Raw genomic sequence first — 19,387 nt, 5'->3', positions numbered from 1 at the left:
CGGGGTCAGAGCAAACACGAAGGAAAGCCTCGACGATAGCCTGTAGCATACGGGCTGTCAAGCATTTGCCTATTACAACTGACTTACACGTCACAAATATAATACAGTGCGTCCCAAAAAGACGTGCCCCAAGGCTTAGATTTGGAGGTACAACTAGCCCTATCTTTATAAGGGGCGTCAACACACTCAATTTCAAGTGTTACTCTTGGTATTTCTACGGCGTTAAATCTTTATCTGCTGTAATCACACCGGCAAAGGAAGACCAATAATGTGTCGATATTAAGAGTGTGATTGAAATTGTCTTTGATGTGGATAATTTCGAATGTGTAGCAGTCCGGACCGTTCACTTGGTTCAAGGAATAAGGAAGTCATCCTCATACAATATCATATCGTGCGTTACTGCATGCACTATCACAACACACGTAATATGAAGAAATCGTAGTCATAACGTTATGATGCAATCTAAACGCTACATTTTACCAGAGTCAATGTAACTGGTAGCCCTATCGAACCTACAATACATCCGAGAAGCTTCGAGCCAAAAATTCCGAGAACATGTGGGGTTCCCGTAATATATATAATTTGATGATTTGTAAAATTAAAATTTCAGTTTGTAAGTGTTGTTTACAACTAAAATCTAAGACGGTAAGAATTTTGAATCTTCGAAATACAATTTATCTCTTTTTGATGGCATTACATATTGGCAATACGTGTCGTGAAAAGAATACCAAAGTTTGCTCACTGGACCTTTGGCGTAAACTGCTTCATGTACCACACAAAGCGTACACTTGGGTATTTGTAACTTACGGTTATTGGGATTGTTGTCCTATGAGTCATGCAATTTTAGATGGCTCTAGAGGTTGTAAAATGTTTCATTTATTTCGTTTTGCCTTGCGTTCGCTAGTCCATAAACACGTTTAAAATGTTGACACGCATGAATTCAATGCAAAACACTTGCTTTGTTGCACACACTATTGTATATACATGATCTAAATAACGAACACATTAGATATGAAAGTCCCAAGATTGTGACAGTGGTCATGCAACAATAAAATAGCGATCGTTAATTGCAGTGTTTAGGCACTTATTCGCTGTGGCAATGAAAGGCGACGGCACATAAACTGCTTGCGTAGATAGTCACGTCAAAACCTGACTGTCGCGTAACCGTGGCGCATAATTTGAACCCTCACAAAATGCAAAATAAAAGAGAAGCCCCAATTTCGATTTACATATCATCCACCACCGGTCACTACAACAGCAGCGTGGTGCGAAAATCATGAAGGAGCAAGATCCATTCTTACGAAAGAAAAATTATTGGTAAAGCAGTTGAAGTTTAACATCTACATACCCAAATGGTATTATTTTTCTTTGATAGGTGTTTTCATTATAATTTCCAAGAACCTTCAATACAAAAGAAAACTTTCACGCATACCAACGAAAAGGGTGCAAGGTATAAATCGAAGCAACCGAATCTGTCGGCTTTTTTTCACATAAGTGTTTTATGCCGCGCTTCACCCAACATTGATGTACACCCGTGAGCAAAAGTGTGCGCACCAGGGATTGGACGATAGATCTCATTTGTTCCTGTGTCTGGGAATTCAACTTGAAACATAATACTGCAGTCTAAAGTTGGCATTATCAATCTTCTAGCGCACTTGTGAGTTTCCTTTTATGCGTGTTAATTACAAAGAAATTCTGTTTTTTGGCAAACATCTGGTGCGTATGCTTTTGCTCACGCGTGTGCGTACCTAACGGAATCAACATCACGCTCGCTTGTTGGAATCCGCGCGAAATTCAACTACTCTGCCATTTCGTGAGAAGAAAGTTGCACGGTGTGAGAACGGTACCAAATGTTATTGCCGTGCGGCCATCATTAAAGTCACTGGACCAACTCAAACCTTTATTCTTTGCCGCCCCGCTACTGATTGTCCAGCGGCTTTCCGCGCTCAAATGCCTCCATAATTTGCACATGCTACGATAAAGTGGACTCGCAGATAAAACAAAATGGGATCCTCAGCACGCTTGCCGTCTATCATCCATTCTTCATACTTTACATGCTCTAGGATTTGAAAGCTTTCTAGCAGGTTAAAAATTGTAAAATTTGCGGACATGAGTTTTCGAATGTGGCAACCTCGCGGAGTCCAGGAAAGCACTTTTTGCAATACCATGGGACCGCAATACAGCTTTGGCGAGGTACTCTTTGCAATTCCAAACGTAAAGAACGACAGAAAATCACATGACATGTGGTTGCACCGGATCAAGCAAGACAAATTAGGTCACCTCAGTGACACCGAATTCGAGAGGCAAGCTTTCCTCATCCACACTCGCTACTCGCAAAGGTCGCGCGAGCGTATTGTCTACCTGACGACTGGTCGCAAATGGTCACAAATGGTTGGAAAAACCACTGTTGTGCATTGGTCGCTCACTGCTGGACTTGTAAGCCTCGCAACTGGAGTCTCAAAGCTCTGGAACCATAGGGATGCGCAGAAACAGGCCGTCTGTACCCGCTGAGTCTTGTTTTAAGTTCCAATATGTTTGCGAATATACGTGAACCACAGTAATCACGAGGCGGTTCGGTGTGGCTGAGGGGAGGTCGAGTTTTTGTGTGTGTGAAGGTTGGTCACATAATGTCTCCTTAACCACAAGTTGCCGTCGGTCGTGCGAGTTTTGTGTATCACTAATGTGAACCAGCTCCAAAGAGGGATGGCATTAAGTTATGTGTACCCTTTAAGCAAACTGGCTTGCGTTATTTGGACCACCTTGGCAGCGGCAGCAGCCTGTGCCCGCAGGCGTACGTGAGCTTCATGCGTGACATTTTTGGCCCACTCATCGAAAGAACGGCTCGGTGACACTCGTACCTTCGGTTCCTGCGGTTATAAACACCGACAGTCGCTGGCGTGCTTTCTGCATACTCTCGTGTGACCTACTCCGGCAGCTTCCTTCTTGGCTCCAGCCGGAAGTTTCTAACACTTTGGCAAAAGCGGCAGCCTCTGTGCACAAGCCTACTCGTAGCTCTCCCGCCACCTGCGTTGCGGCACCTGCGCTGAGACCTTTCTCCACAGTTATGAGACTCTTTGTACTGATATGCCTGCCATTGAAACTGAGATCTGTCCCTGGTGCAAATGTTCGTGCTCGAGTTGATGAAGCCTTGATCGGTCAATGATGTAGCTGTCTCTACCACATTGAAAACCCATCCAGAGCAGTAAATACATGCAAAGTCGAAGCAGGAAGCGTAACGCAAGTGATGGCGATGTCCGACTGGTAAGTCAACCAAGTCTAGAGGTGCTCAGGGTTCCAAATCTAACAGTGACGATGTAGACTTCGCAAGCATGTTCCTGACTGTTTATTAAACACTTCATAGACTCTTAAGACTTAAGGACACGGTGGAAAGCAGTAAGGAATCGTTAGAAATGACGTCTAACCAATATAATGAAATTAGCAATCATATATGTCGACAGGTTACAGAAATTGAAGATATATAGAACAGAGCGCCGAAAATGAAAAAAAAAACATGCGGCGAACCTTGAAATAAATTATGTCAAACAGAAGATTCATAAACTCGAGGGGCAAAGTAGAAAGTTAGACATTAATTTCCACTGGTTTCCAGTGGCTCAAAATGAAACATTTTACTAAAGCTCAATGAAATAGCTCTAAAATGTGTTTGCCTCAACACAACGACACGGACATATTGTGAATATGCAGACTTCGAGCTCAGTGTGACAGAGTGCCCGGAAGTATAGTTCATTTTGGGAAGCAGTCAGTGCAGAAAAATTTTTGTAGCAAAAGACATGTGCTGAGAGAATCTACGGAACAATGTTACATTCTTAAGAATTTGGCAAAGGCTACAAAATTTTTTCTTTGAACGTCGAGAACTTCGGCCCAGGAGCATGGCTACAGGAATGCGCGGCACAAGAATGGAAAGATGTTCATCAGGAAAAAGGACGCTAACAGGGAAATCATTGTGTGCAAGGTTGGAGAATTACATGAAATAGAATATAGGCCTGGGCTTTGTATGAGTTACTATGGTGAATAATAATCACGGCGTATCCTGTATACACAAGTCTGGAAGAATTCAAAAGAATATATAAACATAAGTGTTCACACTCTATGAAAATGTTTCATTTGAATACAAAATCAGCTGTACATAAGAGGACACAATTATAGGTACTTTTTGGTCAGCTAGAATATGGATTAGATGTCATTATGTTGACTGAAACGCGGTATGTAGAAGAGATCACTGTTTATGTTTCCTGCGTATGAGAACTTTGTTCTAAATAGAACAGCTGGTAGAGGAGGATATGTATATATAATGGTGTATAGTGAATACTTGTGAAGTGTTACTGATCTCTCTCGCATGAGCACTCATTACTAATGCTCACAACAAATATACAGCCTCCTCATTCATAATAATATAGATCATAATAGCATTAGCTATGTGTACGTAAACATACACTAAAGACAAGAAGAACACAACTAGGGACGTTTCGACAAATTACACCTCGCACAATAAAAACATTCCAAGCCAAAATTCAAAATTTAATGTTGTCACGCATTTAGGCAAGAGTAAACAGCAATACCAGCTGCCAGACACGAAAAATGCCACACACGAAGGGACGATTCTCCAGCTAGAGCGGGATTGCTGACTTCATCATCTTCTTCGCCGTTTTTGCTGGGAACGCTGTGCTGACCGTTTTCTTGCTCAAAACACCACGTGCCATTATCCCCATCCCTATGAAGCATCGACTCAGTGCTCAAACAGAAGACGTACACGCAAAGTACACAAATTAGGTAGGCCGAAAAAAATGGAAACGCGATAGCACACGTACGGATATTCACACGAGGCAAAAAATGTGTTCTATGGTCGGGAACGAAAAAAAAAACGTTTCGTCGTTAAAGACATCAAAAAAGTTTCTTTCATCAGTATACTTAACGTCACCGCGTAAAATACGGCTTGAGGCGGACGACATGTACAGTCTCTGCGCGTGGTAAACAGCGCTTGGGCGATGGCAGGTCTCCGTGTGTAATCACCTTATTGTCGCTTACACGCCTTATAACTGTGTATGGTTCGAAGTACTTTTTCAGGAGTTTCTCACTGAGGCCTCGCCGTCTAATGGTGGTCGAAAGCCAAACTTGTTCACCAGGCTCATAAGTAACTTGTCGATGGTGTAGATTGTACCATATAGCATCTGTACACAGCTGCTGTCTTATGTGCGCACGGGCCAGTTGACGTGCTTCCTCGGCGCGCTGATTGTACTCTACATCAGGAGTTAGCTGGTCGAGCTGATCGATATCTTCATACGGAATCATGGCGTCTAGCATAGTTTGAACATCTCGACCATAAACGCGGCGAAACGGCGTGAAGCTGGTAGTCTCCTGCGTGGCAGTGTTGTAAGCAAACGTTCCGTACGGCAGGATTGCGTCCCACGTTTTGTGTTGCACATTCACGTACATAGAGGTCATGTCTGCCAGTGTTTTCCTTAGACTTTCTGTCAAGCCGTTAGTTTGATGGTGGTATGCAGTGGCCTTTCGATCACTCGTGTAACTCAACTTGAATATGACCTCCAGAAGCTTCGCCGTAAATGCCGTCCCTAGGTCATTGATGGTGAATGACGGTGCGCCATGCCGAAGCACAATGTGATGCATAAAAAACTGGGCAACTTCAGATGCTGTTCCGCGTGGTCGCGGCTTCGCCTAAGCGTAACGCGTCAACTAATCAGTTATGACAATGATCTACTTGTTGTCGGAGGACGACAAGGAAAATGGTCAAAGAAGGTTCATTCCAACTTGGTCAAACGGCATACGCGGAGGGTCGATGGGTTGTAGAAGGCCTGCAGGCTTGAAGGGTGGTGACTTGCGCCGCTCGCATTCACGGCATCCTGTCATGTAGAGTTTGACGCAAGCTTTCAGTCTAGGCCAGTAGTACAGTTGTTCTACCCTGTCCAGAGTCCTTGAGTAGCCCAAGTGATCAGATGTCGGCTCGTCGTGGCAGGCTAATAGGATGTCGTTCGCGAAGGCATTGAAACACTGCTAGAAGATTTGCTTTGTCCTTGGCCCATATGTTTTTATGTATAAGATGCCCTTTAGTAGGCAAAATGACGACAACCGTCGCAAAATAGGGCGAGGAATGGACGCGATGCCACCTTCTAAGTGAGCGATGATGGGCCTTAACTCAGCGCCTCATCGCTGTTTAGCGAGCAAATGCAGCCCAATGAGGGCTGCCAGGAAGGCACTGTCCTCTTCTTGGTCAGGATTCTGAGATTCAACAGGTGCTCGTGATCGCCTGTCAGCATCTTCATGTTTTCCGCCTGACATGTATGCGATGGTGATGCTAAATTCCTGGAGTCGCAGATTCCAACGTGCCAATCGTCCAGAAGGGTCTCGGAGGTTCGTAGACCAGCACAAAGCGTGATGTTCAGTCACAACTTTAAATGGCCGCCCGTAGAGATAAAGCCTAAACTTTCATCATCATCGTCATCAGCTTGGTTACGCCCACTGCAGGGCAAAGGCCTCTCCCATACTTCTCCAACAACCCCGGTCATGTACTAATTGTGGCCATGCCGTCCCTGCAAACTTCTTAATCTCATCCGCCCACCTAACTTTCTGCTGCCCCCTGCTACGCTTACCTTCCCTTGGGATCCAGTCCTTAACCCTTAATGACCATCGGTTATCTTCCCTCCTCATTACATGACCTGCCCATGCCCATTTCTTTTTCTTGATTTCAACTAAGATGTCATTAACTCGCGTTTGTTCCCTCACCCAATCTGCTCTTTTCTTATCCCTTAACGTTACACCTATCATTCTTCTTTCCTTAGCTCGTTGTGTCGTCCTCAATTTGAGTAGAACCATTTTCGTAAGCCTCCAGGTTTCGGCCCCGTAGGTGAGTACTGGTAAGACACAGCTATTATATACTTTTCTCTTGAGGGATAACGGCAACCTGCTGTTCATGATTTAGGACTGCCTGCCAAACGCACTCCAGCCCATTCTTATTCTTCTGAATATTTCCGTCTCATGATCCGGATCCGCCGTCACTACCTGCCCTAAGTAGATGTATTCCCTTACGACTTCCAGTGCCTCGCTGCCTATTGTAAATTGCTGTTCTCTCCCGAGACTGTTAAGCATTACTTTAGTTTTCTGCAGATTAATTTTCAGACCCACCCTTCTGCTTTGCCTCTCCAGGTCAGTGAGCATGCATTGCAATTGGTCCCCTGAGTTACTAAGCAAGGCAATATCATCAGCGAATCGCAAGTTACGAAGGTATTCTCCATTAACTTTTATCCCCAATTCTTCCCAATCCAGGTCTCTGAATACCTCCTGTAAACACGCTGTGAATAGCATTGGAGATATCGTATCTCCTTGCCTGACGCCTTTCTTTATTGCGATTTTGTTGCTTGCTTTATGGAGGACTACGGTGGCTGTGGAGCCGCTATAGATATCTTCCAGTATTTTTACATATGGCTCATCTACACCCTGATTCCATAATGCCTCCATTACGGCCAAGCCTAAACTTTGTAGTAGGCCAAATTACTGCGAAGCCCTCCTTCTTTGTGGTGGAATGATTGAACTCGGAGCGTGACCGAGTGCGGCTCGCGTAGCCGACAACTCGCTCAGTCCCGTCTTGCCGTTGCACCAGGATAGCTCTGAGACCGATATTTCTGGCGTCAGTGCGTACTTGTGTCTCAGCATTCTCATCAAAATGACCGAGCATGGGTGGAGAAGGCAATCAACTTTGTAGCTCCGCAAAGGCGCTCTGTTCTTCCTCACTCCAGAGGAATGGCGCGCCATCACGCGTAAGATGAAATTGCGGCTCTTCAATCTTCGAAAAATTTTCAATGAAGCATCGATAATACGCACAGAAGCCCAATAATCGTGGTACACTTTACTTGTCAGTTGGAGCGCGAAAAGCAGCTACGGCAGCAGTCTTCTCGGGATCGGGCTGAACACCTGCCGCACTCACGACGCGACCAAGGAATCTCAGTTCCTCGTAACCGAAGTGGCATTCCTTTGGCTTGAGTGTAAGGTCAACCGATCGAATGGCTTCGAGTACATTCCGAAGGCGTCGAAGGTGCTCGTGAAAAGTATCCGGAAAGACAACGATATCATCGAGATAGACGAGGCAGCTTTCCATTTGAGGTCAGCGAGAACAGTATCCATCATTTCCCGGGATGTGGCTGGAGCAGAACAGAGGCCGAAAGGGAATACTATAAATTCGTAAAGGCCATCCGGAGTAAGTAAAGCAGTTTTTTCGAGCTCCCACTCATCCACTTCAATTTACCAGTAGCCAGTTTTCAGATCGATAGCGTAGAAATACTTCGCGCACCTCAGCCTGTCCAGCAAATCGTCGACACGAGGTAACGGGTACACGCCTTTCTTTGTGACGTTGTTTAGCTTTCGGTAGTTGACACAAAACCGAAGCGTGCCAACTTTCTTTTTATCAAGAATGACTGGCGATGACGAGGGATTGCATGAAGACTGTATTACACCGTCTTGAAGCATTTCCTACACCTGCGCTTGAATCGCATGTCGTTTGGTCGGGGAAACACGATATGGCTGTTGCCGTATGGGGGACAGGTCTTCGTAAGTGATGATACGGTGTTTCGTAATCGGTGTTTGACGCATCTTCGACGAACGTGCAAAGCAAGAGTATAACTCGTGCAACAGCACGCGCAGGGGTTGTTTGTTCTCTTCAGGAATCGTTGGACTAAAGTTGACATTGCGCCGAAGAGCTGCTGCAGTGCCGAATGCCTCGGAAGCAAAATACTCAGTGACATCGACGATCGGGTCGGCGTAGGCGATGAAAGTACCGGAGAAAAGGTGCCGGTGTTCGTAGCTGAAGCACGTGACAAGAACCTCACAGTGCCCATCATGGAGATCAATAAGGCTTCTTTCTACGCAAACACCTTGAGAAAGCAGGAGAGAGCGATTACTTTCTGCGACCGATTCACCATGTATGAGTCTGTCACATACCACTTTAACCACATTTGCAGGTGGTGGTAACGTGACAGCGTTGTCGATGACGCGAAGAGAGGCTTGAGGGTGGATGTTGTTGATCGTCGCAGAGGCGCTCTTTGTCGAGAAAGTTAGGAGGCATTGTCGAATGTCGATGATAGCTGCGTGCACCCTGAGAAAGTCCATGCCGATGATTATGTCTCCAGAACACTGAGAGCGAATTCTCAAGCTGTCAACAAATGTAGAGCCGCGAATATGCATTCGTGCCGTGCACATGCTGAGTTTTGTGACGATGTGCCTGCCTGCTCTACGAACTGCGTTTGATTCCAAGCAGTCGTCACTTTCTACAGAAGGGTGGCCAGTTTTTCGCTGATTATAGAATAATCCACTCGAGTGTTCACTAAAGCAGTCAATTCACTACCGTCGAGCAGTACAAGGAAATTTTTTTTCGTAATCAGCAGGTACTGTCGTCGTCATAATATCGCCGGTTCGCGTAATTGTCAGTAGGGGTCCTTGAGCACATCCAGACTGAGCTGCCTCGCCCCCGAAGGCCGGTGTGGTTAGTTTTCCCGGCGAAGGCTGGGCAGCCGTCCCTGCACCACACGCGAACACGTACGGCGAGTCGGAGAACACCGCACTGGTGTCGACCTGATAGGAATTCGCGGTTATGGGCAAGGTATTCTTAAATTTCAGGAGGACGCTGGCCCAACCTAGGCAACGGCAAGTTTCCTGAGAATCCACGTAGTACGAGCTCTCGATAGGAGCAATGTCGGTAGACATACCCAGCTTCGCCACAGTTAAAGCAAAGGGAATGGCGATCAGGAGCCCGCCACACATCTGATTTCCTTGGGGCCTGTCTGGGGTCCTTGCAATACGAGGCCACTTGGACGGACTTTAGCATAGCCGGGCAGGCGGTGCGAAGCGGAGAGAAGGTGGGGCAGGTTGCGTCAAAGCTTCCGAATATGACATACGGGGGCTGTTAGTTCTTAGCGGTCGAGCTTCTTTGTTGAAGGGTAGTTCTCTTAGCGAATGCTGGACTTCGTCACGGAGAACCCAGGACAAGGAGCTGAGCGTCGGCTGTGAAGGTACCGACTTTTCCTGGAGTCCTTCACGGATTACGGAACGAATCGACTCTCGAAAGAAATCGACGTGGCCTCCGAGAGCTCCGAAGCAGTCCGTAGGTGAGTCAGCGTTCACTTGGGGATCGTATGATGGTGCCCGCTGCCAAAAAGTCTCTTCCATGGTGAGCGCCTCGGAAAGGAATTCTGGCACAGTTTTGTGAGGATTGCACACGAGACCGCTGAAGAGCTGCTCTTTCACCTCACGCATCAGGTACTGCACCTTCTTTTCTTCAGCCATGCTGCGATCGGCTCTTCGAAAGAGACATGTCATGTCCTCGGCATACATTGCGACATCTTCATTCGACATTTGTATGCGGGAGTGGCGATAACGCTCAGCTCGTTCTCGGCGATCACTGGTCGCATACGTCTCAGGAATCCGGCGTTTGAATTGTGCCCATGAAGTTAGGGCATCTGCACGGTTCTCATACCAAACACGTGCGCCATCGTTAAGGATGAAATATATGTGTTTCAGTTTGTCTGCATCATCCCAACGCGTTTGAGCGCGGCAACACGTTCATTGTGCACCATCCAATCTTCAACATCCTCATGTATGGCACCGTGGAAGGGATTCGGCGTTCGCAGATTAAGTAACGTACAATGATTCGGCGTTGTGACTTCCATAGCGGTTGGGGTGGTCAGAGCGACCATTTTGTCTTGGAGGAGTCCAAACTCAGGCGCTTGTCCACGGATTGTATTGCTGGCGGGGTGTGCAGGCGTAACCACAGGTATGGGCCTGGAACTCCTGCTGCTCGGATGGGTTTGGTGCATAGATTAGATTGCCCAGCATATACACCTCTTTGTCACACGCTAAAGCAAGTGTAAGGAACAGTGCCAGCAGCCAGACACGAAAAACGCCAGGCACGAAGGGACCTTTCTCCAGCTGGCGCGGGACCATTGGCGTTGTTGTCTTCATCGTTTTTGCTGGGCATGCAAGGCTGACCGTTTACTGGCTCAAAACACCTGGCGGCAATATGATCAGAATACTTAAAGAAAGCGATCATTACGGCGCGTATGATAGGGTTTTAAATTGTTTTCTTCGCGATACCGGGCTTCATTTCCACAGCCGTTCTTGCGAACATCAAAAAAATTCGTAAGCCATGGATTATACTGGAAGTATTACGCAAGATTTAGATTAAGGATAGGATGTTTAAGAAATTCGTAAAACACGTGCTGTTGACTTACTCAGAGGTTATAAAGCGTTTACGAACCGCCTAACTGTAGAATTTTTTTAAGGCCAAAGAGGACGATTTCTGCGAGCTCGTATCTGTGTTAGCGTGAAGAACGGAATTAGCATGAAAAAGCAAAATACCACACTGAATCGCTAAACGCATAAGAATAATTTATCTATGATAGGCCAGAACATTGGATTTACTGGCAAACAATAATCACATTTAGACAGCGATTATATTGTCAATCTCGTTACCGGAGGGGCTTTACCTACCACACTGCTTGGAACATTGCAATGAGAAAACTTCCTTTCTTGGCAATGTATTAACGTTGATCTGCATCTTTTCACAACTTACAACAGTGCTAGCGACGACGCAGCTACTAATAAAATAGAACCCGTCAAATACATTATAGACCATTTAGCACCTTGCGTAACACATTTTTTCTATCTGTATTATTGAAACGCGTTTTTCTGAAACAAATGGAAGTCACAAATCTAAATGGGTTACAGAAAAACGGAGAAAAATTATTATCGCTATCTAGACGCCAGTGTCAGTATTATAAATCTTTCAAAAGGCTTGAAAAAAGTAAGATTGATAAGATTGCCCAGCTTTTGCAATAAGCATGAGATAATACATACTGCACAAATTAGCTTCATGAAAAAGCGCTCAACAGAACTCGCTCTACTAAAACAGGAGCTCATTATTGAATGCTTTTCCGAAACAACATTTGGCCCTAAAGATCTATGTAGTTGTTATGAAAGCCTTCGTCTGTCTTAACTATAACGTGTCAATAAAAGAACTACAAAACCATGGATTTCGTCTCAAAAGCCTGGCCCTTCTCCGCTGGTATGTAGGTTGTAGGCACCACTTCTTGAATATAACTTGCAATTCATGCGACGTTAGACCAAATTTATCTGGTGTTGCACAACGACATTGTCAATAGTAACTAGTGATACCAGAAAAAGTTTTAATTTACGCAAATGACATGACTTTGCTATTCTCCGGCGTATAATTATCAGACATTATAAATCAGCGGAACAGAACTATATTGCAGATAAGTATATTTAGTGATTACAATGGACTAAACATTAATATTACCAAAACACAAGCATCAGACTTTCAAGGGGCATCTTGAGGGCTGCGTATCAGCAAGCTACAGAAATGTCGGCTGCAATTGCTATACCGCCAGAGGAGTGAGCCTTCTCCCGGTCCTTTCGTAAGATAAAACAGTTGCGAAGAAAATAATGTTTGTAAGTTTCAGATGTGTGTCTGGAAGACACAGCAAGTTTGGATTGTGTTTGTGTAGTAGTTCTGTAATGTCGTCGAGGTTATCAAGAAGTCCTCTGACATTCCACTGTAGTATTTGTATCTCCATACTGATAAATGTGTTTAGTGCTGTGTGTCTAAGAGATAAAGATTAGTTCTCGGTTCCTATCCAGGCGCCGTGATAAGCAGTTTTTTTTATTGAAGGATCGCGACGATCTCGCCAGTCCATTGGCGCTGACGGCGCCATCTGGCTGGTTGTTGTGTCTGTCGCCTCTTGCGAGGCGCTGGACACGCGCTCTTCCGAGCGCTGTGTTTGATGTAAAGGTCTCGGGACGTTGGGCGAAACCTTTGAGGCCACCTGCCCGGACGCCGATGGCCCCTTCTGCGGTGGTGGCCGAGCAGCGCTAGGTGCAAACACTGGGGAGGGGGGGGGTCAGATGGTTTCAATGCTGACTCCCTGCGTGTGGGCCGGACAGGCCCCGGAAGCCATTGTGTCGCCAAAGCTGTCCTGGGGTAGGTATTAAATCCGCCTGCGTGCTTCCTTGAACGATAGATTCTGGTTTACATTGATTGTCTTAAGTATTTTCTCACTTTTCTGGGATGCGGTGGACCGCAAGTATGCGGCGCGCTCCCCATCACAGTTAGCGCAGTGTCGAGCATTTTCGCAATATTCAGCTGAGTGTTCGTGTGCACTGCATTTTGCACATGTCAGACGGCCACGGCAGTCCTCAGGACTGTGGCCGTACCTTTGACATTTATAGCAGCGGAGAGGGTTGGGAATTTACGGCTTTACTCGGATGTTAACTTAACCTGCCTCGATGATTTCTAACAGCACACTGGAAGCGAATGGGAGAATTAGGTGTTTAGTGTAAATTTATTTCCCATCACGCCTCCTTTTTATTCGTGTAACGTTGGTAACATTTGTCTGTTTCGGTTCGTCTCGAAGTTCATTGTCGCTAAGTTCATCAAATGATCATCAGACATCAAACCGCGGATATTAGTCATGGTGCGATGTGGTTTCACTAAAACAGGTATATCTCCGAAAGAGACAAGGTCGCGTAGTATATTGTACTGCTTTTTTCCATGCATTTCCAGGAGGCGGCCGCTGCTTTTCAGGCTAGTTGTTTTATAGTCGGGGCCAATAATTTCGGTTAGACATTTAGAGACGAGGAAAGGGGAGGTCATTCTTATTGCCTTTCCTGGTTTCCCAGAGAGGACTACTTGATTGCCGGAAACGTTCTCAGTGCTTCGATCAAAAAATGTAAACACTTCCATGGTGTAACCTCTTTTCTGAGTCGATCAGGAAGTGGGGAGAAGGAAGCAGCCATGTGTAGACGTGCAGTTTTCGGCAGCCAGCCACCCACCATGGAGTCCTACAAGGGCAGGCTGCGGGGCCGGAAAAAACAGGGCCTGCAAAGGCCAGCTGTACGTCGCTACAATAAGCAAATATGACATAACCTAGGTTGGTTACTCACACAAGGTTGACCCTTGCTGCCAGGAAGCTTTTAAGTAAGAAAGAAATGAAAACGAGAAAGGAAAGATGGAAAGTGAGAGAAAGACGAAGGTTCGAGGGAGAGAGAGACAGGAAAAGGCAACTACCGATTCCCAGGGAGAGGGTCAGTCCGGGGGTTCCGTCTACGTGAGGCCGTGGACAAAGGGGTGTGTTGCCTCTGCCGAGGGGCCTTAAAGGTCCTGACACTCAGCATCGGCTCAAGCCCGCTTACGTGACAAAGCCACGCCGCTTAAACACGGAAGGGTCCAAACTTTATATACTTGGGTACGTGGTGTCGCAACACACCAAACGCCTGCTGACTCAGGCGCCTCAGCGGGGGGCAAGCAATCTATGTCTCCGTTCTGCCATTAATAGATTGTAAGGCGATTGTTTTATTAGCATGGGCCCATGCAAGCCTGTTTACTCGGCTTATATGAAAACGGGAATAACCCTTTTATATAATTATTTTAAATTTTGGTGCGTTACGATGCAAAACTACGATGTGGCTATGAGAGACGCCGAAGTTCTTGAATCCGGAATAATTTTGACCATCTGCGAAGTCTATCCGAATTTAGGTACCGCTACATTTCCTTTTTTTCCATTGCTCCTCATCTACATGCATTTGGGCGGGTGGGATCAGACCTATGACGTGGAGCTCAATTAGTGAAACGCCATGGCAAGCAGCCTACCATGGGGGTCACCCATACCTTTGCAACAACATATATTGGTTGCAGGATCAGCCCGCCATGCGAGCACGTTTGACTACTCCAGTCCAGTGATCAGCCCAATTTGTTTATGATAAATAAATTGCAGTTATAAAATATTCCACTTTTAAATAGGAGTGCGGAATTGTGAAGCTGCGGAAACACGTGCCGTGTCATGTGTCCAGAAAGCAACGCTGTGACATGTTTGGCATTTCATCTTATTTCCACTCTCCCTAGCAGATATTTGTCAAATACTATTATCATGAAGATTAACGCAAAATATTCAATTTTCAGTGCCACTGAGAACGTTAGCAGGCGAATAACACGGTGTTATTTCCCTTCCGTATCACCCCCCAACGCCTTTGAGCTGAGCTGTACATTCATATTACTTATGTCCTTTCAGCCCAGATGGTAGTCTTCGAGTTAGTTTAAATGTTAAACCATGTCTTCATTACCTGGACTCGTGTGTGTGTGCTGAGCTCATGACATTTCCTAAGGAAAGAAAGGTATGCTGTGCTACGACGAGACCGATCACCTTTAAAACTGAAGTGTAAATACTTTACTATTTCAATTTGCTCTTCCGAGAATATTGCAATTAATTATTGGTGTAATGACTTTCCCACGTGGAGACACTTTGCTCGATTGCTTGTTGGCATGCGAGCCACATGAGAAGATGTGTTTTACTATAAGTTTTCGAGCGCTTATTCTAAGTACGTGTCGTTACATAAATTACAGCCTTTCAATCAAACCATGTTAAATTGGTAGCTGCCTTCGAATTGTTTAGTTCATCTCATTTTATTCCAAGCTCCTTCCACTGCACCATCTTCCGATAAACTGGTATTTCTCGAAATCTGCAGCGAACGTGCCGAAAGGGAAACTATTTAATTGTAATTTTTTTAACTCCATGTATTTTGACGCTAGTAAAAGACTATGCTTGTAGCTAGGTGACGACACTTGGGAATAATTTTAGAAAGACTTCTTCAAAAGTGCTTCTTGCCACAAGCCAGCCACCTTCGTTTTGTTCAGCGTGACATCTGTCTCGCATTTTTCCCAAAGAACAATTACTGCATAAATACATTTGTATATATTGCATTTCGTATATCCTTTATATACATTGTATAGAGTCCCCACGGTAAAGACCTCGGCTTAATTTGCACCGTCAGTTAGGCTAAGCATTTACAGATAGTACTTATAATATTTTATGAGGTGATGTTACCTTCGTAAATATCCTTCTTAAGCTATGCACCAACTAGCGCATCACAGCACTCTAATGGGCTAACGATACCATTGGTCAACAGATGGCGAGCTTTTCTATGTAATATGGTACTGTGGTATAGTACTGTATGTTTGCCCTGAGCTATGAAGAATGCTGTAATGAAAATTGTATTGTATATTAAAGAACGCATGTATTTAAGCGAGCGAATATTTTCGCAGAAGTGCAGAAAGTTTACGATCAAGGAGACTTATTTCCCCCATGTAGGCTTCTAACTGCTCGACCTTTTCGAAACGGTCCAAGCATGTTATAATAACCCGCGGCGAAACCTGAGGAGTGCAGGCATTGAACGGCACAATTTTGCATTAACACTACCATTTTAATCCACTCGTGCACCTGGCGGGGGGGGTACTCTGTAGTTCTCCCACTTGTGGACATGTCCATTTTGTTTGATGCTGAAGTTTCGTTCTCGGTAGGTAAATTCCAGCGTATCAGCAGAGTCTGAAATGCATGGTCCAGTAGGTAGACAATTACAGAATATCTCCTCGGCTGCTGGGACAAACACATGTTATTATATTAGCTTCACGAAGCAACAAACGAAGTTATATGCCCATTTGCTATTCATCTAGTCAAGGACGAAATACGGGCTGCTTTGACCAGCCGAATGCGCGGACTCTCTCTACAGCGCGATGTTTGTAGCCTTCTATGTTCAATGAAGAGCTCTGGAAGCCGCACTAGACAAGTACACGGGGTTTTCATTCTCCAGTGAACTTTAATAGGTGGTAATCCGACGCTTATGACAAGCTTATAATTTTTTTTACTTATTTCGTGCTTCTCTCAAGTGTACCGAGTCTGTGCTAACCTTTATCCAACCACAACCTTCTACCACATGCTAAAAATCTTGCGCTTGTTTTGCGACAACACCCCGTGCTATGTTACACGAGGTGTCACAGGCCCTCAAAGAGACAAATAGATTTTTCTCGATGGTCATAAGCAATCGCAATCACAGCTCTCATGTCTTGCTTCAAAGGATTGGAGTGCACACGCTGGTTTCAAATCGAACGTTCTATGCTACCGTTTTCCTTGCCATTCGACTGTGCCGCGCCTTTGATACACACCAGAGTGCATGACCTGCAACAATGTCGGGCTCATATAAACAATCAAAGATGCGGCTAGGTTAAAAAAAATTCATGATTCTTATATAAGGAATCGGCTGAAAGGTACGACGGTGGCAAACGACGGTGGCAAAGGTGGCAAACAGATGGGGTTAGTCAAATAATATTTTATAATATTAAGTAACTGTAGTTCCTGCGCATATGGGCGTTAATGTCCTCTACATTGTGTATAAAAAGCAAAGGCTCCCGCACACTATCAGAAGCAGTAAGAACAAGCTTCTATTGAGTTGACTTCTTGATTCCTTTAACGAAGTGACCATAATCTACTGTTTTGCATTCGCGTATATCAATGCTCGTTGTGTCGTCCTCAGTTTAAGTAGAACCGTTTTCGTAAGCCTCCACGTTTCTGCCCCTTCAGTACTCACCTACGGCGCAGAGACCTGGAGGCTTACGAAAAGTGTTCTACTTAAATTGAGGATGACGCAACGAGACTATGGAAAGAAGAATGATGGGTGTAACGTTAAGGGATAAGAAGAGAGCCGATTGGGTGAGCGAACAAGCTCGAGGTAATGACATCTTAGTTGAAATCAAGAAAAAGAAATGGGGTGGGGGCAAGGGCAGGATATGAAATAAGAAGGGAAGGTAACCGGTGGTCAAGTGTTACGGACTGGATTCGAAGAGAATGGAAACGTAGGACGGGGTGGCAGAAAGTTAGGTGGACACATGAGATTAAGCTTTCAGGGACAACATGGCGACAATTAGCACATGACCGGTGTACTTGGAGAAGTATGGGAGAGGCATTTGCCCTGAAGTGGGCGTAGCCTGGCTGATGATGATGATGATGATGATATCTACGCACGAGAAAGCTTCCACCACACTCGGAATTCTGATGCTCGTTCGGCCTCACTGCGCAGTTTGAATAGATATAAGGAGTATTGACTTAACAATAACAGCGGCTTTGTGGTCTTCCAAAGACAAGATCAATTGCACATCCCAATCCGAATGTCCATAGATGTAGAACGTTGTAGAAGGACCTGTAGTAGGGCCTGTTGGTGTTTGCTTATTAACATAATGTAGCGCGAAGGCACAATTACAAATGAAAGATACAGAACCCGTCAGGCACTGCTATCGCTTTGAACTATGCGAATACCAATCGTGACTCATAAGCCAGCTCGACTTTTTATGAGCTTTATCGGTGAAGTCTGCCACTGTGAGGACACATCTATTATCCCTGCTTCCCGTCTGTGCATCACAGCTCTGTGACAGACCCTCAGCGACATTTACACTATGAGAAACCGGCTTGACCGGCGACGAGAGGTGCAAGAAAGCCATGAAGGAATGAATGACTGTTTGCTGTTTAATGGCGCAAGGGCAAGGTATGGGCAAATAGCGCCATGCCTATGGCAATGAGTTCGCAGTGTTGTTATGAGTTCTATGTAGTTGATGTGACGTGGTCGCTCTAAAGTGCGTAACATCGAAGTGTAATAAGATTATGGCAATGACAAATCACGTGTACAAGGAGCATTAAAGTGCATTGCGAAAAAATGATACCATATACAAAATATGTCATATGCTAAAATTGACTAGATCCCCACTGCTTCGTTAGAGCCCTGTCACTATCCTTCCGGGTTCGTAAAGAATGGAGGGCTCGAGGCACCCTCCGTTACACAAACGCCCCGCAGCATGGCGATTATGAAGGATGACTGACCACCGAGCAGCTGTGCTCGTCGGTGTTTATTAAGTGCGATACCCAATGTTGTCCACCGAGCATGAAGTGCCAGCGAAGCTTATGCCCGAGGGGGCGTCACAGGCTTGCTACAGTCCCTTACCCCCAGTTTATTTGTTAACGAAAGTAAACAAACCTCTAAGTTCACAGTACGAGGCTCCGCATCCGTCCTAGCCAGGTCGACAGTGCCTGCTATCCAGGCAAGTAACGGACCGGTGGCCTCCGCCATCGAGTACTCTGCCTGGGCACCGGTGTCGACGGGCCGGGTGTGGCAATGCCGGGTGCAGCCTGAGATATCCTCGCTCCTTCCGGAGGGTTCGGAGTGGTCGGCCTTGTGAGTAGTGCCGGACTTGACACCGGCCCCAACGGGCGCCGCACCACGGGCAATGCTTGCCGCTTCCGAGCTGGGTGGTGCTCCGCTGGGAGCGACTGGTGTTGCGGCTAGTCCTCCTGCGGGCTGGAACTCTGATGTGGCAGTTGAGGATGCTGGCAAGGTCCCGAGGCGAGGCCTGGCATGCTCGGAGTATCTGTGCCACCTGGCCCCGTCTGGCATGCGGATGAGCCGGGATGAGGCGCTGGCAGGAGACGCCACCTGTCCGGTAGACCAGAGTGGGCAAGGACGGAAGTTCCTGGCG

General features: G+C 45.9%; 1 protein-coding gene across 17 annotated transcripts in view; it reads left to right on the top strand.

Annotated features, from left to right (window-relative positions):
• Positions 1-3,105: 3,105 nt before the first annotated feature.
• LOC142563813 (uncharacterized) overlaps positions 3,106-19,387 on the top strand; it is a 35,885-nt gene continuing 19,603 nt past the window's right edge. For 3 of the 17 annotated variants that reach the window (XM_075674454.1, XM_075674447.1, XM_075674452.1), the window contains exon 1: positions 8,073-8,224. Coding sequence is in view for 2 of the 17 variants with exons in the window: in XM_075674443.1 (XP_075530558.1) it covers positions 11,991-12,082 (92 nt within the window). In the remaining 15 variants the exon portion in view is untranslated. Of the gene's footprint in view, positions 3,262-8,072; positions 8,225-8,247; positions 8,349-11,538; positions 12,083-12,832; positions 13,016-15,552; positions 15,586-19,387 lie in introns of those variants that run through there. The other 14 variants (XM_075674448.1, XM_075674444.1, XR_012824423.1 and 11 more) reach the window with 10 other exon arrangements.

This window comes from Dermacentor variabilis, chromosome 11 (genome assembly GCF_050947875.1).
Source record: "Dermacentor variabilis isolate Ectoservices chromosome 11, ASM5094787v1, whole genome shotgun sequence".
Taxonomy (NCBI): domain Eukaryota; kingdom Metazoa; phylum Arthropoda; class Arachnida; order Ixodida; family Ixodidae; genus Dermacentor; species Dermacentor variabilis.
The sequence above is the reverse complement of the archived record's forward strand: the minus strand, read 5'-3'. Positions and strand labels throughout refer to the sequence as shown.